The sequence below is a fragment of the Lipotes vexillifer genome, unplaced genomic scaffold (assembly GCF_000442215.2).
Source record: "Lipotes vexillifer unplaced genomic scaffold, Lipotes_vexillifer_v1.1 scaffold942, whole genome shotgun sequence".
NCBI classification, from domain to species: domain Eukaryota; kingdom Metazoa; phylum Chordata; class Mammalia; order Artiodactyla; family Lipotidae; genus Lipotes; species Lipotes vexillifer.
Window position 1 is genome coordinate 619,410 of NW_006798282.1, and position 19,490 is coordinate 638,899.

Here is a 19,490-nt window from a genome sequence, read left to right on the forward strand (position 1 = left end):
GGAAACCACCAGCTCTGGAGCCACACCCATCACCCTCACCCTCCTCCCAGTCAGGACAGCAGCAGCATCTCCCTGCGAGAAATTAAACGCTCATCTCCCCCAAGAGCCACCTCCAGGGCTCATCCTGCCTTCTGTCCTGTGGGCCACCAGGGCCAGAGTGGGCCACGCTCACTCCACGGGAATTCCACGGCGGCCCTTCTCAGCTCTGCGGTTTGTCCAGGAGAAGCTGAGCTACCACGGCTCCCTGGAGTTCTAGCGGCTGGGCAAGCGATGCAGCCTCATGTCCTCCTTCTGGATGTGCTCGTAACAGGACTGGCGGGAGAGAGGTGAGGCTGAAGCCAGCTGGCCTGCCCGCTTCAGCCACATGCACAGGCTCTAGGGTCTGACACTGGGGTGCACCCACCTCCCGGGCCTGGACCACTGTGTCTCCAACTCAGCCCTCAGCCACAGTCTGCAAGGAAATGGCTCCTTCCCTCTCCTATCGTGCTCAGGGATGCAGCCTGGAACACACTCAGCCCTGGGGATCCGAGGGCCAGGATGCACTGTGCCCACCTCCCCCGACCCAGCCCCTTTTAACAAGGGCAAGAGCAGTGGCTCTGTGAGGACCCTTCCCATGGAGACACACAGAAGCTGTGAATTTGAGCTCATCCCCGTGATGGTGTCTGGGGTGAAAGGGGTCTGCCCCAGTGGCCAGGGCATTTCTGCCTAGCCCACCGCCTCTGTCCCTCACCTCCAGGGCCGTGAGCAAGAAGTCATACAGGCCTCCTGTGTGGATAGGGGCCATCATATCACGGATCAGGTGGATCTCGGCTCCCAGGTGCAGGATTCTGGAGAACCACCGCCACCACAACGAGGGAAAAAGGGACCTATCAGGGACAGGCACCCAGCAGCCGGGAAGGAGCTCTGGCCTGGGTGGCTGGACACCTGGTCCCTGCTCTGAGTTTGGCACCCACAGGACCCTGGGTGGGCCTCTCTGGGCCTCAGCTTCCCCATGTGTACCAAGAAGGGCTGTGTCCGTAAACCCCCATGTTCAAAGACTTTGGAGTATGTCTTGGTTGGGGGTGGGCAGGGTGGGAAGGGAACCTCCTGCAGCCCACCCCCAGCGGGGGCTCACTGGGCACGTGACACCACGTAGATGAGCAGCGGCAGCAGGTCGTCCATGGGCAGCTTGTGCTCCTGGCCGAGCATCCGTGACACAGTGGCCTCAATTTCCCCATATGTCCTCTCCAGCACCTCCAGCTTCTCCCGGGGGTCCATCGTGGTGCTGCAGCAGGGTAGCTGGCTCCAGATCAAGGCCCTCAGGTTCAGTCCCAACCGGGGGCCCCAACACTCCTGCCACCCACACCCACCCTCCCTGGGGTGTGGACTCACATCATCTTCTGCAGACATTCCGTGGCTGACAGGAAGCACTTGTCTCTGACTAGGGAGTATCTCTGCGTGGTTGGGGGAGTGGGTTAGATGAGGCCGCAGCCCCCCAGCTCTGTCACCTCCTCTTTTCCAGGGTCAGGGCTGGCCCCCGAGCCCCTCACCACCCACCCGCTTCCCCATCATTGGCTTCAGGACAGCTCTGCCCAGAGGGCTGAGTGACCCAGGGAAGGTCACAGATCCACTGTAAGCCTCAGTCTACTCAACTGTAAAGTGGAGTAAATGGTCTCCAGGAGGCTGGGAGGATCGAAATGGAAAAAGAAGATAAGAATCATAACAGCCAATGGTCACTGGGTGCCGCCCAGTTCTATGTCAATGGTTCTTGAGTCCCAGGGCTTGTTAAAACACAAATTCCAAGTTCACTCCCTGAGTTTCTGACTCAGTAGGTCTGGGATGGGTTCAAGAATCTGCTTTTCTAGCAGGCTCCCAGACACTGCTGATGCTGCCAATCCAGCAGACACACTTGGAGACCAATGCCCCTGTGTCTGGCCCACATCCCCTGACAACCATCACATGAGGCAGTACTAGTGCTGCATCAGGGGCTGCTACAGACGGGAAAACTGAGGCACGGAGATCAAGTGTCTCACCCAAGGTCGTACAGCCAGTAAAAGGGTGGGACCTAAGCTTGAACCTGGTCACTGTGGCTGTACGCTTACCCACATGGGAAATCAGAGCAGTGCAGAAAGCCTGCCATATCCTCCCTCACCCGCCTATGCAGCTTCTGACCAGTGACCATGAGGCAGAGAGCTGCTCGGAAGCCTGGGCAAACCTGGGGGCCCAGCTCAGACTCAGACCTCCCTCTCCAGGTAATGGGCCCACACTCTCACCTGATTGGTCGTCAGCGTGAGGTCCTTGAGGGGCCACAGGTGCCTGAAATTAAAGCAAGACGGGAAGCTTTGCCAGGACCAGGGTGCGGGGTCTGAGGTCAGAGGGCAAATTCCCTGCATCTCCATGTCCCCCAGGAGGGCTGAGCAGGGGAAAGGGGCAGGGGATGCACAATGGCATCTGGGAACGCTTGTGTGAAGCCCAGGCAAGAGGAGGGCAGGAGGGATTCCCTGAGAGGGCAGCCCTCCATGAAGCCCCAAAACACGAGTGGGACTGGGACACAATGAGGAGACAGAGGGGCAGTGCTGCAGGCCAGGGGACCCTCCTGGGCAAAGTCCTGGGGGTCAGGCCAGAGAGCTCAGTGGTGGAGACTGCTCCAGGGGCTCAGTGAGCTGGCCCAGGCTGACGAGAAGTAGGGATGCCACGCAAGGCAAGTAGAGCCAATGGAGCAGGGAGGCCAGCATGGAGGAGGAGGCACTGAGGCAGCAGGAGGGGTGGGGAGGAGGGACTCTTGCAAAGCCATGGACAACCAGGTCTCTGGGCTGGTGCCCGGTCAGATACAGGAAACATTCACCACATGGGAAGGGGAAACAAGGTTTTTTGGCAGGAAGGGGAATGGGAAGCGCCATCACCTCGAGACAAAGGGAACCAGGTGTGGGAGGAGAGAGTGCGTTCATGCCCTCAACACTGGTAGTATCAATGGATCAAAGGGGTATGGAGGAGAAAGAACATTTTGATGACTGAGGGCGGAAGGGAGGCCCTGACCTACTTCCGGAACAGTCCTCGGTTTCCCCTTGAGGATCTCCCCTCTCCCACTCTCAGTCCAAGAGCTGGGATCAGGCGACCTTGCCCCAGCCCCAGTGGTAGATATTGAGGCCAGCCTGGCCAATCTGGGCCACAGCCAGCATTCAGGGGCACATTCAAGACCCCAGCCAAGCCAGGGAGGAACTTCAGAGGCTCTGCTGGAGCTGCTGGGAAGGAGACACCAGCTCCCTGTGGGGCCTGAGCTGGGAGAGTATAAACCTTGAGTGGCTGGTACCACATTTGTCACCATACGGGGGAGCCAGAGAGCCCAACAGAGAAAGAGAGAAGCTGCTTCCTTTATCACGCAGCTGGACACCCAGATCCAGCCACACCTGAATCCAGACACACCTTAGAACTTCATGGGTACACGAGCCAATTAACCTCCCCGCTTTTTTGCTGAAGACAATTTGGGTTTTGTCTTTGCGTGGTAGGGAGGCTTACTTCTGTACGTCCAGGAACTCAAGCAGCTTGGTGTCGGGGAAGAGGCTAAGGTTGGCAATGCCCTGGCTGTAGAGGCTGTCCTCCCTCTCATGAAGAAGCAGGTAGAGAGTGAAGAGCTCCGAGTAGAAGCTGGGCAGGACAAGGGGTAGCATCAATCTGTGCACCTGCAGGTCCCTGAGTGAGAGCCACCAGGACAGGTCAGGGTCAGCAGGGTGGGCGTGGGGATCTACTTGGGCTGCCCCTCAAAGAGTCCACAGAACTCCTCGTCCCACCACAGTGTTCCTGCCTCCAGCCTCCTCCATCCCGGAGAAAACCCTTCCCAGCCTGTTCTCAGTCATTTCACAACCAATTGTCATCTGTGACTACCTCACGCTCTCACTTGACTTTGAGAACCAATATGGCAGCTGAGGCAGAATTTTGATCCCCATTTGATTGAAAGCAAAACCAGGGCCTTGATAGACGAGTGACCTGCAGCAAAGCTCTCAGCAGCCGTTCCAAGCTAGTCCAGTTCTGCCTCCTAGTTTTCTGTGCTTCCTAGGACTCAGGGGGAAGTTCTCCCTAATGTCTAACCCCATTTCCCCTGCCTCCTGCAATGCAGTAACAGAAAGACCTCTCTGATCAGGATCTCTGGGCCCGGAATCTGAAGGCAAATTGTAAGGTTTGGTCTCGGGGGACTGGGGAGACAGATTTAATGACCCACTTAATTCCTGCTCTGTGTGACCTCAGGCTCAGCCCCTGCCAGGCCTCAGTTTCCACATCTGTGCACAGGGAGAAGGAGGTGCCCGAGGCAGCTGCTCACCCTCCATACACCCAAGAGATGAGGGTGGGATAACATGTTTAGAACAAAGATGCATTTGATGCACTGTGGCAGTGCCCCTCCCCAGGTTGCTCAAGGAAGAGAGGTCATGGATCATTCTGATTCTTGAATGGTCAATGAACAATATTTGGTCAATAGCATGAACCCCTAACATTTCCCAAGAAATACCCTTTTCCCCCGAAGGAGGGCCCAGAAGCAAAGGTATAAGGACTCCCAGGACCCGAGCCTGGCTGCACCAGGGCAGAGAACCCCACAGACCTAATGGGGGCAGTCACCTTGTCTCTGCATCTTCATCTTCCTCTGGGGCCTGGCCCTTGCACTGTAAGGCAACCTGCAGCAGACCCCTGCAAACCAAAGGGAGGGGCAGCGTGGCTGCCATCTCCCACAGAATGGGAGTCACCAAAGGCCAGGCAGGTGGGCTCCACCCCCAGAACCATGGAGCCTGAGGACTGCCGAGCCCAGTGGCCCAAACCCCAGCAGTGAGGAGGTTGGGAGTACGGGATGTCCGCCTGAGTGTCCCGGAACTCTACAAAAGAACTAACTGCAGCATCTAAGGTTTCAGTTTATAGTGTCTGACGAGGTCACAGCTCAGTCGGGACAGGACAGGAGATGGTGTCTGAGCCCAGGTCAGGCTCAGTTTGCAGTGGGGTTAGAGTTCTCCTGGGGTCAGGGCTAGCCCAGGACCTGGCTGGGGCTTGGACTCTGGCTGCAGTCAGGCCTTGCTATCACCTCCCCACCCTCTAACCCCTATGCTCACCAGCTGCATATTAACCAACCCACCCTCTGTTTCTTTCTCGATCTAGACCCAAGGCAAAGGCACCCTTCCTACCCAGAGCACCAGGCAGAGCTGATGCTTGGAAAGTGCAGAGCTCCTCCCACCCCACGCCCTGGGGTCACAGGGCAGTGGTTGTCCCCATGTGCCACCAAGCTCACCTGTAGGCGGCCCAGAGTTCCTGGGCATGCTGCTTCACCTCCTCCTGCGCCAGCCCCTGCAGGTGCTTGTTGGCCCCAATGCCTGAGTATGTGGCCTGGAAGGTCAGCATCAGAGTCCGGAGCAGCTTTCCCAGGGGATGCAGAGAGTTGTTCAGGGCCTGGGCAGGTGCAAAGGCAACAAAGAGAGACTCAGCACCGTGGGCTGGAGCACAGCATGCCCACGCAAGACCCCACTTCTTCGAGGGGAGCACCGAGGCACTCTCAGCAAGGGCCCACAGGCAGGCCTGTCCCCACTGGTCAGCACCCTCCCCTGGAGCCCTTACCTTCCTGAGGCACTGCTGCAGGGCCTCGGGCGCCCGGTGCTGCAGCAGCTCCTCCAGGATGTCCTCCATTCTGCCTGCGTGGTCCTCGGGGTGGGTCCTGGGGCACCACACACACACACACACACACGTCTCTCACCCACGCCCAGGCCTGCCCTCTCTGGGAAGCCTTCCTCCCCTGGCCCACTCAGAGCCCCACTGACCCCAACACTGAGCTCTGGATGCCCTATGGGTGCACACGCCCACGCATGCCTGGGCCTCACCTCTCGCAGCACAGGTACTCCTGGGACTTGCGCAGCTCCCTTGAGCTCTGCACGTGGAAGCCCAGCAGGGCCTCCTGCAGGTCTCCAGGGCAGCCGGCTTGAACAAAGTCCTGGAAAGGGCCATAGACGCCCTGCCAGCGGCTCTCCACGGGGAAGACGCCCAGGCCCAGCTGCCTGCGATGGAGGCAGTGGGGGACATGGATAGGGATGGAGCCATGCTGGGCAGGACCCTGTTCAGCCCTTGGAGAGGTGGGGATATCCAGCCTGGCCCAGAGTCAGGGCCCAGGTCGGGTGGGTGGAGTCGGGGATGCAGAGCGGCCTGACCTCCAAGGCTCCAGGAGGAGAAACGGGAGGCAGAGAAGGGTCAGAGAGAATCTACTCCACGGTAGAGAAAAGAGACAGGGGCACACAGAGCACTGGAAAAGAAACAGAAAGATCTGGAGAGCTGAAGGCCAAGTCCAGAGAGTGGGGTCTTGGCCTAAGAGAGACCAGGGCCCGAATCCCAGGATTCCCCCGCCACGGGACCCCACTCTCCCTCCTACCACACCTGGGTCCTTCCTGAGCTTGATCCTGTCTCAGCCAATAGGCTTAGGGGTCTGGCCGTGTGTGTGTCTGGCGCAGTGTCTAATGGAGCACTGCTCTCCCATGTCACGCTCATAGATTTTCCTACACCTGCACCCGACCCGGGCTCACACCCCTAGGGTTTGCCATCCACTTCTAGCTCCTGCTGTCAGGGAAAAGAAACATGCAGGGACAATGTGTCCAGTAAACAACATGTGAAATGCGGGCTGGCACCATTAGAACCACCACCCACACCTCAACGGACATAGTAAGAGTCACCACTTGAACAACGGTTTTCCAAGGAAGAACCCTGTCCCCATAGGGACGAAGTCCATCCTCTCCTCAAATACCCCATGATAGGGACAGTGATTCCACTTAGTAAGTTTCCTTCTTTACCCTGGCTGCCAGGGAACTCAGAGCCAGGCTAATGCTTGATTATAAGGCCTATCTGCACCTCCCTTTCTTGTAAGCTCAACTCACACTCTAATTTTCTATCTTATTCTTGTTTGTTTTGTTTCATAAACTGTCTTGCACCCTTCCTAGAAAAAAAGCAGGGTCTAAGCAAAGCCTACACACAGTATTTTTCTCCAGTTTTGTGGCATGTGGAGTTACCGTCACATAGCCCTTAATTCCAAGAGTCTCCGACAAGGGCTATGTGACCTGAGCTCTCTGAACTCTCCAAAGAGCTAAGAGGAGGTACAGAAAAGCCGTTCTAACGAGACCTGAGTCTTTAGGGTAGAAACATAGACACACACAGACACACCCCCCAGAAAGGCTTCAGAATACACAGGCCAGACGGTCAGTCTCTCACCTCTTGCGGGTACTGCCTGGATCTGGAGGGAGGGCAGCTGTGTCCAGCACACCCTGGGTATGCAGTCCTCTCCCTGCCCCACTGCCAAAAGAGCCCTCCAGGGTGAAGCCATTAGGGAAGGTGACCTTGCCCTGGAAGCCGGGAGACAGATGCAGGGATGTCTGTCCATCTGTCTGCCCAGCTGCCCCTCCATCCCATCATGACAGGCCTCATGCCTCTCCATCCCGGGTCACAGAGGCTAGAAACTGATGGATGGCCTTCCCACCACCCATTCAATCTGCCCCACCCCAAGGGGCTCATAATCCTCCACCCCTGCAGGAGCCCCTGCCTGTGCCCACCACCAAGGGGCTCATCTCTGAGGCAGGAAACGGCGAGGGAGACAGAGAAGGGACTCATAGTCAGAGTGGGGAGGACCACCACTGGGTCCAGAAGTAGGCAGAGGCCTCGGGAGGACATGAGGTATTACCGGCCTTGAGGAGGGGCAATTCCTTGCTGCATGGGACTGTTCCATTCACAGCATTCCTAGTCTCCATCCACTAGATGCCATAGTACCCGCCAGTCAAACAGCCCCCACATTTCCAAAGGCCCCAGCAGGGATACAACTGCCTTCTGCAAGGTCAGCTCAGGCAGAAACATACTGAAGGACAATGCCTCCAGGGGCACCTGCCCAAGGCACTGATGGTGGTGGTGGAAGGGGTGGATCCCTATCTTGGAGGCCAGGAGGGGACACAGCCAGGAGACCACCAGCACCTTCTGCACCCAAGGCAAGCCTACCTATCCCCTCTTGACTCACACCCGATCAAATCACACCTCCGCAGCAGGGAATGGTCACTGTACTCACCTCCTAGATGTAGTGGAGATGGGAGAGGCCCTCCCTTACCTGCTCCACCTACCCTCAGCCCTGAATCCAAGCAGGGAGATTACAGACCCCAGCCAAGGTCTCAGCAGGGAGTGGAGTAAGGTCTCAGTGGCTCTCACCTTCCCCACGAGGGTCAGGTCCCTGGTGAAGGTGCCCTCATACAAGGAGTCATCTTCAAAGAGAAGGATCCCTGGGCCCTAGGGAAGGAAGTGGGGAGGGTAGGAGCAGTGGGTTAGGAAGGGCCAGAAGACTGGCGGTGGGGAGGGGAGGTGGGCAATGACCCATGGGCAGAAGGGTCCTGAGCCCTGCCATACCTCCCAGGACTGTGCCTAGGTGGGATGCCAGCCCCTGGCCTTCTGAGCACTGAGCACAAGGCCCATGGACCCCGACCCTGGGTTACCTTGACCGACACCCTGGGACCTGGCTCCTCCCCTCCAGCAGCCTCTCTCAAGAAGCCTCCTGGGGGACCCTCCCTTCCCACCTACAGCTCAGGAAGTACTGGGCTTTTCCTGAACCATCCCCACTTCCCTGTCACTGACCCTGGGGACAGTGGAGCTGATCAGGCTCCTCCTGTGCTGCACTGGCTGCCAGGAAGCTCAGAACCAAACGGGATACAATTCGTGTTCTACTTATTTCTGAATCTATTTTATGTGCCTATTCTTACCTTTTCTTCCTCTTTCAATCCTTTCCAGGACAAAGTATAGATAAACAAACAAGCCACAGTATCAGTAACAGCCATCAGGCCAGAGCCTCACTATGTGCCAAGCACCTGGCAGGGTGTGGATGAGGCAGAAGGTGAGGGCTATGCCCGGGCGCGGGAGACCTGCACTTGAGCCTCAGTTCTGACACTCAACAGAATGCGACAGTGGGCAGGTTCTCTGACCCCTCTGAGCCTCACGTTTGTCACTTTTACACTAGGGACAATAACATGACCCCAGGGCTACTGGGAGGATCCCATGAGATCATGTTGGGAGGCTTAGCCCAGAGCTAGACACCCAGTTAGGGGTCTATAAACATGGGTAGTAGAGGCTGCTGGCATCCTCATTACTATGCACTTCATTGTTGCTATTTTAGTGAGTCGTTACGATAAGTAGTTCACCTGAGCTGCTGATGGGAAAACTGAGGCTGGGAGGGGCAGGGACTTGGCCAAGGCCAGGGTAGGTAGGTGGCAGAACTGGATTCCTGCCCAGGTTCTGGCTCCCTCCAGCACGTCGGAACCCCGCTTACTGCCCCATCCACCCCTGACCAGTCTCAGTTCAGCTTTGGAGCCCCCAGAGCAGCGAAAGGGTAGCTCAGGACACACGTGGGTCACTGCACTCACCACCATCTTGTCTGCCTGGAAGGTCCCCTGATAGCAGACACCCGCCTGGGTGACCACGACCCCTGGGCCATGGCGCTGGTCAGCCTGCCACATGCCAATATAGCGCTCACCCCTGGGGGAGGAGAGAGTAGGGCCAGAGTTGGATCAGAATTGTTCCCATGCACCTTCTGTGTTCTGCTGGCACGGGACCAGGGTGGGGGGCAGGGGTCAGATAAGGAGCAATGACATGGCCTGAATCCACTCAAGTCAGACATAGGGCAGGTGAGGTGAGGACCCGCAGGAGGAACGAGGGTGGAGGAGGAAGGGAGCCTGCCTGGGGGAGGGCATCCTGGCAGGCTTCCCGGGAGAGGTGGCAGGAAGGACAGATGGAGTAAGGGTGCCATTTAACATATGCAAAGCCATTGAGGTAGGAGTGTACGACAGATACGTGGGGGCGTTCAGTGGTCTAAAAGGCTGGGGGGTACACAGGTGGCCCGGCAGGCATGAGGTCAGAGGAGCAGGCAAGGCCTCAAATGTCAGGCCAAGGACACTGGGCTCTGTCTCAGCCCAGAGAGCCTGGAAGGGCTGTGATCCTTTGATAGGACCAGATCAGGGGGCCAGAAACTCCTCTCTGAAAGCACAGGGAGGGGCCAGAGTTGGGGGGGGCTCCTGCAGTCAAGGTCGGGGTCCCTCATCCTGAGCCTCAGCAACAACCGAGGGAGTGGAAAGAAAGTGAGGGGCTTCAGAGAGACCCTGGGGGACAGACAGAATGGACCCAGTGATGACAGGGAACCCACGTCCTGAGGCATTTGGTCTGTGAGGGCCCTCTCTGCCCCTCAATCCTGGTGCGGGGCTGCAGAGCACTCACCTGTCGCCGTCGTCCTGGATGCCATAGCCACTCCTCTGGCCCCTCTCCCAGTGGCCCGTGTACCTGCAGGGCTGAGGGGTCTGCGGGGTGCTCTCAAGGATCCCAAATCCATGCCGCAGGCCTTCCTGAAAGTAGCCCTTGTACACCTCGCTGGTGCTGTACCTGCGGAGGGTCACCAATGGCTGGCCCTGCCTCCCAGAGGACAAGCCTGTCCCACGAGCCTGTCCTACCATCAGGCCAAGGGTCACTTACTCACAGATGCCATAGCCGCACATGCTGCCTTCCCGCCAGTGGCACTTGTAACAGTCAAACTTATCCTCGGAGGCCTGGGGCACCAGGCGGATGCCAAAGCTGTCAGTGTGGGTGGGCAGGGAGGGAAGTCAGCACTGGGGCCATAGCCCTGGCCCAAGACACCTGTCACATCCCCTCCATGCCCAGGAATGTCCCTGCTCTTCCAAGGGGCCTTCTCAGATGATGGGGAGAATCTGAGAGGTGCTGAGCCCCATCTTGTTCCCAAGGGCCCCTCAGGACACCCCATCTCCACCCCAACCCCCATGCACTCTGGGAGGGCCTTCTGGCCCTGGACCACTCCCTGCATGACCTACCCCCCTCCTCAGGCCTAGTTTCCCCTTTAGGACAATGAGTGGAGCTGGACCACATGGCCTCCAAGTTTCTGCTTGAGGTTTGGGAATGCAGGATGGGGCCAGGCTGGTGACAGTGGAGAGGGGTGGAAACCACTCCCTGCCTGCCCACCACACAGTCCCGTGTCAGCCCCAGCCTTACCCGTGCTCCAGGCCCTGGCAGAAGTCCCCCACATGATTCCGCCCGTCTGGCCACTTGAGGGTTCCCCTGTAACACAGTCGAGGTCCACGGGCATCAGGTCCATGGGCATCAGACCCACCAGACCTTCAACACACACAAGACCCCCAGCCAACCTCTGCCGCAGACTCTCTCCGAGGCCTCGATCCCCCTTGGACTGGACTCTCTGCCCCAACTCGGTCTTCTTCTCTGAGCTTTAAGATCCCACATGGGCTCTCAGCCCTTCTCTACTCCTGGCACAATGGCCCCAGCAGCCTCACAGAGTGCGCTCCACACCCAGCAGGGAGAGCTCTGGAAGCATCCAGGTTGCCTTTTTCCCTTGACCAACAGGAAGCTCAGAGCTAACCTTCAAGCTCAAGCCAAGTACTAGTCAGTGGGGTTTCTACCATCCTTGTCTCCTCTTCTCACACAGCATTGCTTTTTCTGTGTTTTTGTTCATAAGCTTCCTCAAGCCCTTTCTGGAAGCAGGCAGGGTAACAGAAACGAGTGGAATGCTTGCAAGCGTAACCTTGGCGAGTCCTTTCTGCTTTCTGGGCCTTGGTTTCGCCAGCTGTAGCACAAGTTGGGGCCATGTTCTTCAAAAGCCTATCTGCCTGTGGGGTCATGTCGACCTGCAACTGAGGCCAGGTTCACCCTAGAACCTTCACTGAGGCCTGAGGAAAGTCATGCCAGTCTCTGGGCCTCAGCTTCTGCACCTATCACCTAAAGGGGGTGATAACACTCCCCCAGAGCATTCTTGTAAGGACTGACGAAGACAGAATGTCTGCAAAACATTTCTACCACCACCAGACAATGCTATGTAGACACGAAGGTTTTCTTCCACCCGCCTGAGAACAGAGTGGTAACCGTGGGCCCTGCAGGTCAGCTTCCTGATGTCTGCCCCACGCTCGGCAGCCTCACTGCCATCAAGACTGTATCTGGCACAAACCTACAGTGGGCCAGGTCCTGCCCAAGAGGACTTAAGAGAGACTGTGGGGTGGCTTCCCTGGTGGCGCAGTGGTTGTGAGTCCGCCTGCCAATGCGGGGGACACGGGTTCGTGCCCCGGTCCGGGAAGATCCCACATGCCGCGGAGCGGCTGGGCCCGTGAGCCGTGGCCGCTGAGCCTGCGCGTCCGGAGCCTGTGCTCCGCAACGGGAGAGGCCACGGCAGTGAGAGGCCCGCGTACCGCAAAAGAAAAAGAGAGACTGTGGGGGACAAACAGAATTCACCACAGGGGGTAACAGCCTTTGGTTCATGCCCCGAGGCAATTAGGTCCATATGCGTCCTGTCTGCCCCTCAGACTCCCAGGAGGATCCCTGCCTTGCTTGGCCCAGAGCCTCCTCGGTCACTCACTTGCCATGGGGCCTGCCCCCGTACCACTCGCCCTCATAGGCGGCCTGGCTGAAGCGGCCCTCCGCGCGGAAGGTGTATGCTCCACAGCGGCAGGTGGGGGGTTCAGAAGGCTCCAGGCCCGCCCCCAGCACCGGGAAGTCCTTCTTCCCACGCAAGGTCTGGCACACAGCCTGGGTGACCTTCCACTGCCAGGCCACCTGCGGGGGGACAGGGAAACACGGGACAGGCCCCTGCCGCTGGAGGCAGCCCCTCTAGGAGGCCTCCTGGGGCGGCATCAGGTATCACCCTACCCACACCCCACTCTTATCACTTGCGGGGACCTCCAACGGCTCCCATGCTGCTCCCTGGGGCCTCATCCAGACCTGAAGACTTGTTTGCAGCTTTGGGCCTGCCCACAGAGGCCAAACGGAACCTTCGAACAGGCCCCAACCCTGGCTTCACAGAGGAAAACATGTGTTCTCTTCGGCATTCTGATGCCTGAGCCCAGGCTGACCCCTGACTCACTCTGACCATGACTCCAGAGGCTTGACATTCCCAACGAGCCTCCAGGGTTGTATACCTGTGCCCTCCCCTTACCCTCCTGTCGCCTTCCCTCACTCCTCTGACCCCACTCCCCGGATTCGCAGTCTGCTCACACTCACCCGGCCCTGCGGGTCCTTGGAGCACAAGGAGAACTCTTCCTCAGGCGTGAGGAGGTGAAACATGCACCTAGACAGATGGAGCTGATGAGTAGGCTCCAGCTCTGTCCAGGAGGGTGCTGAGGGAGGGCCCAAGTCAGAGCCCTGGGGTGGGCAGGTTACATGGGGTAGAGGGAGGGAAGGCCTGGGGTGCCACTGGATGGGGGTGCTTACCCGTCCTGCCCAGGTTCCACCCACACCAGCTTCAGATCAAAGGTGTGGACACTGTGGCCCTGGAAGAAGAGGGGGCACAGGTGGGCAAGACGCTGGTCTGGCCTTGCTCCCAAGCAGCAGCTCGCTGGCTCACCGCTGGGTATCCCCAGCATGCTCAGTGCGGCACGCCCAGCACTGAGTCCCACACCACCCCTGTCGGCTCCCCATCTCCAGGGCAGGTCCTCCACCTCCCTTCCCACCCGAGGGCCTGGCCAGAAACCCAGGACAAGCCTCCCGCACCCCCGACATTCTGCTCCATCAGGGGCCCCAGAGTGGTCTTCTGGAAATGCGGCATGGATCTTGTTAGACCCTGCTGGAAACCTCTCTAAGGTCCCTACGGCTGAGCCTGACACCTGAGACCACACAGACCCTCCCCTCCACTGCCCGGGCCTCCTCCAGTTTGCCACAAATTCTCCTCAGCCTGAACCTTTGCACGTGCTGTTCCTTCTACTTGGAATGTCATCCCTGCTCTGAGAGGTAGACCAAACCTCCCTTCCTCTGGAAGATTTTGCGGAGTGACCTTTCGCCTGGCAACAGACACAGGTGGAAGCGGCACCAGGTCCAGGCCTGAAGGGGAGGAGGAGTGTGCCAGACATGGGCCAGGACAAGAGAGGGTCCAGCACAGACAAAAGGACGTGCCAAGGTCCAGAGGTGGGAAAGGGCTCAGCACCTTTTAGTGACAGTATCTCGTCAGCATACCTGGAGCACAGAGGGTGAAATCGGGAGTGGAGGGAAACTCAAACTGAATCAAAACCCCAAAACCAGGCTTCAGGAGACACAGGTTTGGATGGGCAAGTAGCATCCCTTCTAGGCCTCAGCCTCCCTATCTGCAGGGGAGTTCCAGGCTGACACTCTAGAGGGATACAGAAGACAGTGCTCTGGCTATCACAAGGGCAATATAAGTTCAGGGGGAACTAGGCACAGCCAAGGTTATGGGCCACATAACAAATCCCAAACCCTAGTACTGGCTCCCTCCTGACTTCTGTAATGCCGAGAGCCCGGGCACTGCTGCTACATGGAACTCCTCTCTAGAAGCCTTGCATGTGCCCTGAATGGTTCACGCAGCCCTCCTCAGCCACTATGGGCCACCTATGACCGTTGTCTGAGGTTCCTCTCCTATTGGAGGAAGAGAACTAGGAGCTGTCTGCCATCCACTGAAGCACAAACTGACAACTGTCCCACTTTACAGATAAGGAAACTGAGGTGAAGACATTTAACAGGGATACCAGCTGTGGAGAGTTGAGACTGGAAGAGCCCTTCTCCATAGCCCACACTCCTTCAGGGATGGCTCCACCTGCTGCCCCCACCCTAGCACCCTGCCTTTCTGCCCCCATCACCTCCCCAAGTTCTCGCTCCCAGCCACATGTCTCTTTCCTACTCGTTTTTTCAACCAGCCCTCAGACCCCCACTGTGACCCCAAGACCTCTGGCTAGCCCCACCCTACCTGTAGCAGGACAAGGGCATCATCAAAGAGCAGCACACGCTCTGCCCTCAGCGGGGTGACCGTCACAGGTATGTCCTGGCTGTCTTGCAAGAGTCGGTGAGCGGGGGTACAGAGCACATCCTGGTGAGGCGAGGAGGGAGGTGCAAGGCTCAGGGACCTCTGTCCTGGATGCTACTAGCCACTCCACTGCCCGCCTCTGCCCCAGGCACCTCCCCCAACACTCTGAGCATCTCCTGGAGGCTCCCAGGTCAGTGATGGGCACTGGGGCTCCAAGGTGGGGGGGGTTCATTCCTGGCTATACCCAGAAGGACAGCACAACTTCTCTTGAAGGCTTACTTTGTCCTCCTCCAACCCATCTCAGGCCACGGCCCCAGCCAAGCCCCCATCAACTTTCACCCAGGGTTCTACAATCCCTGCCTCTCTCTGGCAATTCCTGTCCCCTTCACTTGTCCTCCTAATTCTCTGCTGCACTGAGCCCCAAGCCTGTCATGCCCTGTCAGAGCACAGGGGACTTTCCCTCCTGCAGGGGCAATACAGGCAGTGACTCGGGGGTGCAATCATTCAGTGACATCCCAGGAGAGAGGGTTGGTTCTGCTGACCACTCTTCCCCAGAGCCAGAAGCTCACATCCCAGCCCAGGAGGTGCTCAGCAAATGGGTGAGGATGGCTGGACAGGGGAACGTCAAAGACACCTGCTTTAGCCACTGCCCCCCGACCCAGGTGGGGAAGCTGAGGCATGGAGCATGCAGCAGGCAGCTCAAGCTACCCAACGGGCCCCTGCTGGACGGCAACCCCTTCCCTCACTGCCCCTCAGGCCTCGAACTCACCCACAGCCGGCTGCTCAGAGTGTGCCAGAGGGCCTGCGTGGCCATGGCCTGGTCCAGCTCCTGCCTCATGAAGGACTGCAAGTTCCCAAAGATGGTGGCTGCGTGCACCAACAGCTCCCGGGTGGGGTGACGCTGTAGGGGGACAGAGCAGCCAGAGCAGCCGGGGTGGGGTATTATCAGAATCCTCTCCCACCCTGTGATGACTGCCCCAGCCCTGGCCTGGCCCCAGCCGGTCAGGAGGTCTGGGTCTAAGTCTAAGTTTTCCCTTTTCTCCCTGCCGGCCCCTCCTCTGGTAGTAGGAGGATGCTTCCAGGGGATTTAGGACCATTCGATGACTCCCCCAGCTGGGGCTGGGTCATGTGTCCTCACACCCAGTACATGATTCTACATCTGTTCTCTGGGTCTCTGCTGGCTCCACCAGGGCAGGGCCATGTACCTCAGATACCCCAGGGCAAGGACATATCCCTTCAAACCGCCCCCAGAACAAGACCATGTCCCCAAGGCATGGCCAGGTCCTTCTCAAACCAGGGTTCCTGAGTAGGCAGGTTCCCTGAGCCAGAGGCCCGTTTCTCCCGTCCCTCAGCTTCCCCACGGTGATAACCAGCAATTCCCCCCCACTCCCCGTCACCCCTGCTACCTACCTCCCCGACAGTGTCCCTGAGGCTCAGCAGGAGGAGCACGCACTGCTGCACATGATGGGTGAGTGGCTGGCGGAGAGCCTGGACCAGTGCTGTGCCCACCGAGCCCTCTGAGCTCATGCCCGACAGGAACTGCTGCAGCGCCTTCCGCTGGTCCCGCCAGTGCTCGCTGAGTGGAGGGAGGGCCGCACACCCCTTCACTCTCCCCTCCTCTGTTCCCACACCTGCCACCATTGCCCCCTTGCCCTGGCTAATCCCCCAGATCCCAGGACAGTCCCAGACCCCAAACCTCTCTCCCATCAGAAAAACAGTGGCTGAGTGACCCTCTTGGAGATCTGGCAGCAGTATCTCAGAGATTAAAGCCCACCCTGAGTAGCAATTAGGAATCCTTCCCCGCCCCAGGGTCACTCCCGTTAGTTGGTATATGGATTCTGCTCACAGCCTCACTAGGCTTCCCTCTCTCTCTTCAGTGTGGATCAGCGTGTAATTGCTAGAGCCAGGATTGCTCAGGCTGAGTCCCGGGCCGTGACACTCACTGCTCTGGGGACGTGGCTTCCCCAAGCCCTCCCTCCCAGACACCCCCAACTCAGAGGCCCACTGCAGCATCCGTGCTCACCTTCTCCTCTTCACTGCCTTCTGAAAGGCCTGCATTGCCACGCAGCTTGTGTAGGACTCGATGTACCTGTAGGTAGCACAGGGGACACCCAGCAAGCCCAACCCTCAGCTCCAGACCCAAGCCCCTGCCCTTCTGGTGTCCCCAGATCCCACCCACTGAGTGGCTGCAGCCCTGAGGGCCTGGCTCTGGGCACTGGTGACCTTGAGTCTTAACTGACCCAACTAGACAATTCTAACTCAAAGTCTCTTTTCCCTGGGAGGCCACCAGGCTCAGATCTGGGGTGCCTGAGCCTGCCACCAGGCTAACACCCAAACCCAGGGCTGAACCCAAACCTTTGCCAAAGCCCTGACCCAGGTGAGTCCCAGTGCCAGTCCCAGCCCCGCCTCGGCTAACTTACTCCAGGTGGACTTGCAGGACACGGTCAGCGCTGTGCAGCAGCAGCAGGGATTCCAGACGGATGGAGTCCGGGTGGCGCAGCCTCTCCTGCAGTGAGTGCAGGCTTTCCTCCGTCACCTCCCACAGCTGCTGGGAGCTCCTGTGCAGCTGCTGCAGGAGCTTTAGGCACTCTCTGCCCCAGGGATCTGAGGGCTCTGGAGCTGGGACAGGAGCACAAGCACACTGTGAGGGGAACAGGACCGCTCCACCTTCCAGGGAGCACGCAGAGGCCCTGGGTGGTCACCCGAGGGGCAGCAGCACCCCTAGTCCTGGAGCTGCAGCCAGGGTCCCACATCCCTGGGGTCCTTGGGACAGAACTGGAAGCCCATGTGCCCCCTTGAGCTCAGCAAGGGATGGGCAGGCTACAGCAGTGGGCAGCACCCTTGTGGATTCAACAGGGGCACGTGTCCACCTCCTCACTAAACAGGGACAGCACTGATGACCTAGGGCCACCAAGTACAAGAATTCCCCCTGAGTTTCAGAGCTTCCTCAGGTCCAGAATGTGGAGTCCATAGGGTCCTGTAGTCTCCTGCCATTCACAGATGCACCAACAGAGCCCCCAAGAGGAAGGCACCTGCCCAAGGTCATTCCGTAAACCGGGCATCCTGCCTTCCAGTCATGCCCTGGGTGAAAGCAAGATGATAATTCAGGCAGAGAATCCAGGCCTGTACCCTGGGAGAGATGGAACATCGTCTCCGTTCACAGCAGGTCTGGGCTAGAATGGGGTTCACAGCCTGGTTCCCTGGGGTCCCTTTAAGAAGGAAGCAGCCAGCAACTGGGGGTGAGGGCCCTGGGTCCATCCGAAGACACCCACACCAAATGTCACCGCTCCCATCTGCAGCTGAGAAAGCTGTAGCTCAGAAGGTCCAACAAGGGAGGACTCCTGTCCCTAGGACGGTTCCTGCATCCCCCACCCTCCCCTCAACTCACCGGCCTCCAGAAGGGGCTGGAGGACAAAGCTGTTGATGCGTGCGAGTGTGGCTGAGAAGACCTCCTCCAGCTGCAGCAGGGCTGCCTCCTCAGGGCTGCACATGGCCAGGGTGCCAGACTCAGGGCCTGAGAACCAAGCAAGATTAGAGCAAATAGCAGCCATGGGAGCAGGGTGCCCTCTCAGGCCATATGCCCAAAAGGCCCATGACCACCCTACCTCAGAACTGAGCAAGGAGCCCATGTCACCCCAAAGGGGAGTTTCTGAACTGGCCAGTGACCCCTGCTCATGCTCCACTTGGGCCCAGCTGAGAGGAGCCTGAAGGAGTGGGAAAGAGGGCTCAGAACTGCCAGGGAAGCATCTATTTTTTACCCAAAAGGCAGATGCTCCTTAAGCCCTCTGGCCTGCTCATTCCTCTGCTCAAACACCCACCATGGCTCCCAAGGGCTCAGAGTAACATCTAGTAGTGCTCCGACCTAGCCCTCTCTCCACTGACTCTCTGGAAACAAGGACATACTCTCAGGGAAGCACAGCCTTTATCTCAAGGCCATGGCTCAGGACTCCCCGTCACCCGATAGGGCTATGTAGGAGAGGTCTGGGGGAAGTGGGAAATTTCCTGCTGGAGCCATGAAAGATGGGCAAGAAATAAAGAGGCAGAGAGGAGGACAAGGCATGCAGGTGGGGGAACCATGAGAGCAAAGGCTCATGGGCATGAAGGCCCAGGCTCTGCAGGTGGCCCACCAAGAGCTGCCTAAGTGGCTAACAGAGGAGCCATGGAGGGCCTCAGAGTGGGGGAGTGATGGGATTCAAAGTCAGACTTGGGGACACCAACTTGGTGACAGTTTCAGAGGAGATGATTCCAAGCCATGAGAGGGTGAGGTGAGTGTGGGTAGGAGCCAGACACTTCATGCCCCCCTGCAAGCTGCAGGACGGGTTCTACTCCAGACGTGGGGGCCATGGGGGTGGGCAGGTCTTTGGACCTCCTGCCCTGGAGAGCGGGACGCTCCAAGAAAGCAGGATCACCTGAGAATGCAGCCTCCTGACTGGAGGGAGGGGGAGCAAGGGGCCTGGGTTCAAACCCACCCCCATAGCCAGGCTGCGTCCTCCAATCAGACACAGCCTTCTCCTACCAGACCTGGCAAAGGAGGTCATCTGCCCAGATTACGTGACTGTACGTCTCAGGGTTGAGAATTAGAGAGTCTTTTAACCCCAGACCCTCAGACGCAGCCTCTCTCCGACTCTGACACTCTGAGGCTCTGAGTTGGCTGACCTCGGTGGGGCTGTAGACATAACATGAGGAGATACAGACAGACCCAAAGGACCAAATGGGAAGG

The 19,490-nt window shown here is 58.5% G+C and overlaps 1 protein-coding gene across 1 annotated transcript; it reads right to left on the bottom strand.

The window, feature by feature from the left end:
• Positions 1-231: 231 nt before the first annotated feature.
• ALS2CL (ALS2 C-terminal like) lies at positions 232-18,280 on the bottom strand. Its single transcript, XM_007470254.1, is given in 25 exon segments — positions 232-312; positions 731-827; positions 1,115-1,264; positions 1,372-1,433; positions 2,253-2,295; positions 3,496-3,669; positions 4,588-4,656; positions 5,246-5,403; positions 5,569-5,665; positions 5,829-6,002; positions 7,201-7,331; positions 8,179-8,256; positions 9,381-9,492; positions 10,228-10,389; positions 10,480-10,578; positions 11,011-11,076; positions 12,380-12,576; positions 13,021-13,087; positions 13,231-13,289; positions 14,714-14,833; positions 15,540-15,671; positions 16,181-16,346; positions 16,794-16,859; positions 17,191-17,389; positions 18,159-18,280. Coding segments are annotated over 25 exon segments (2,862 nt in total). The 5' UTR covers positions 18,262-18,280.
• Positions 18,281-19,490: the final 1,210 nt, after the last annotated feature.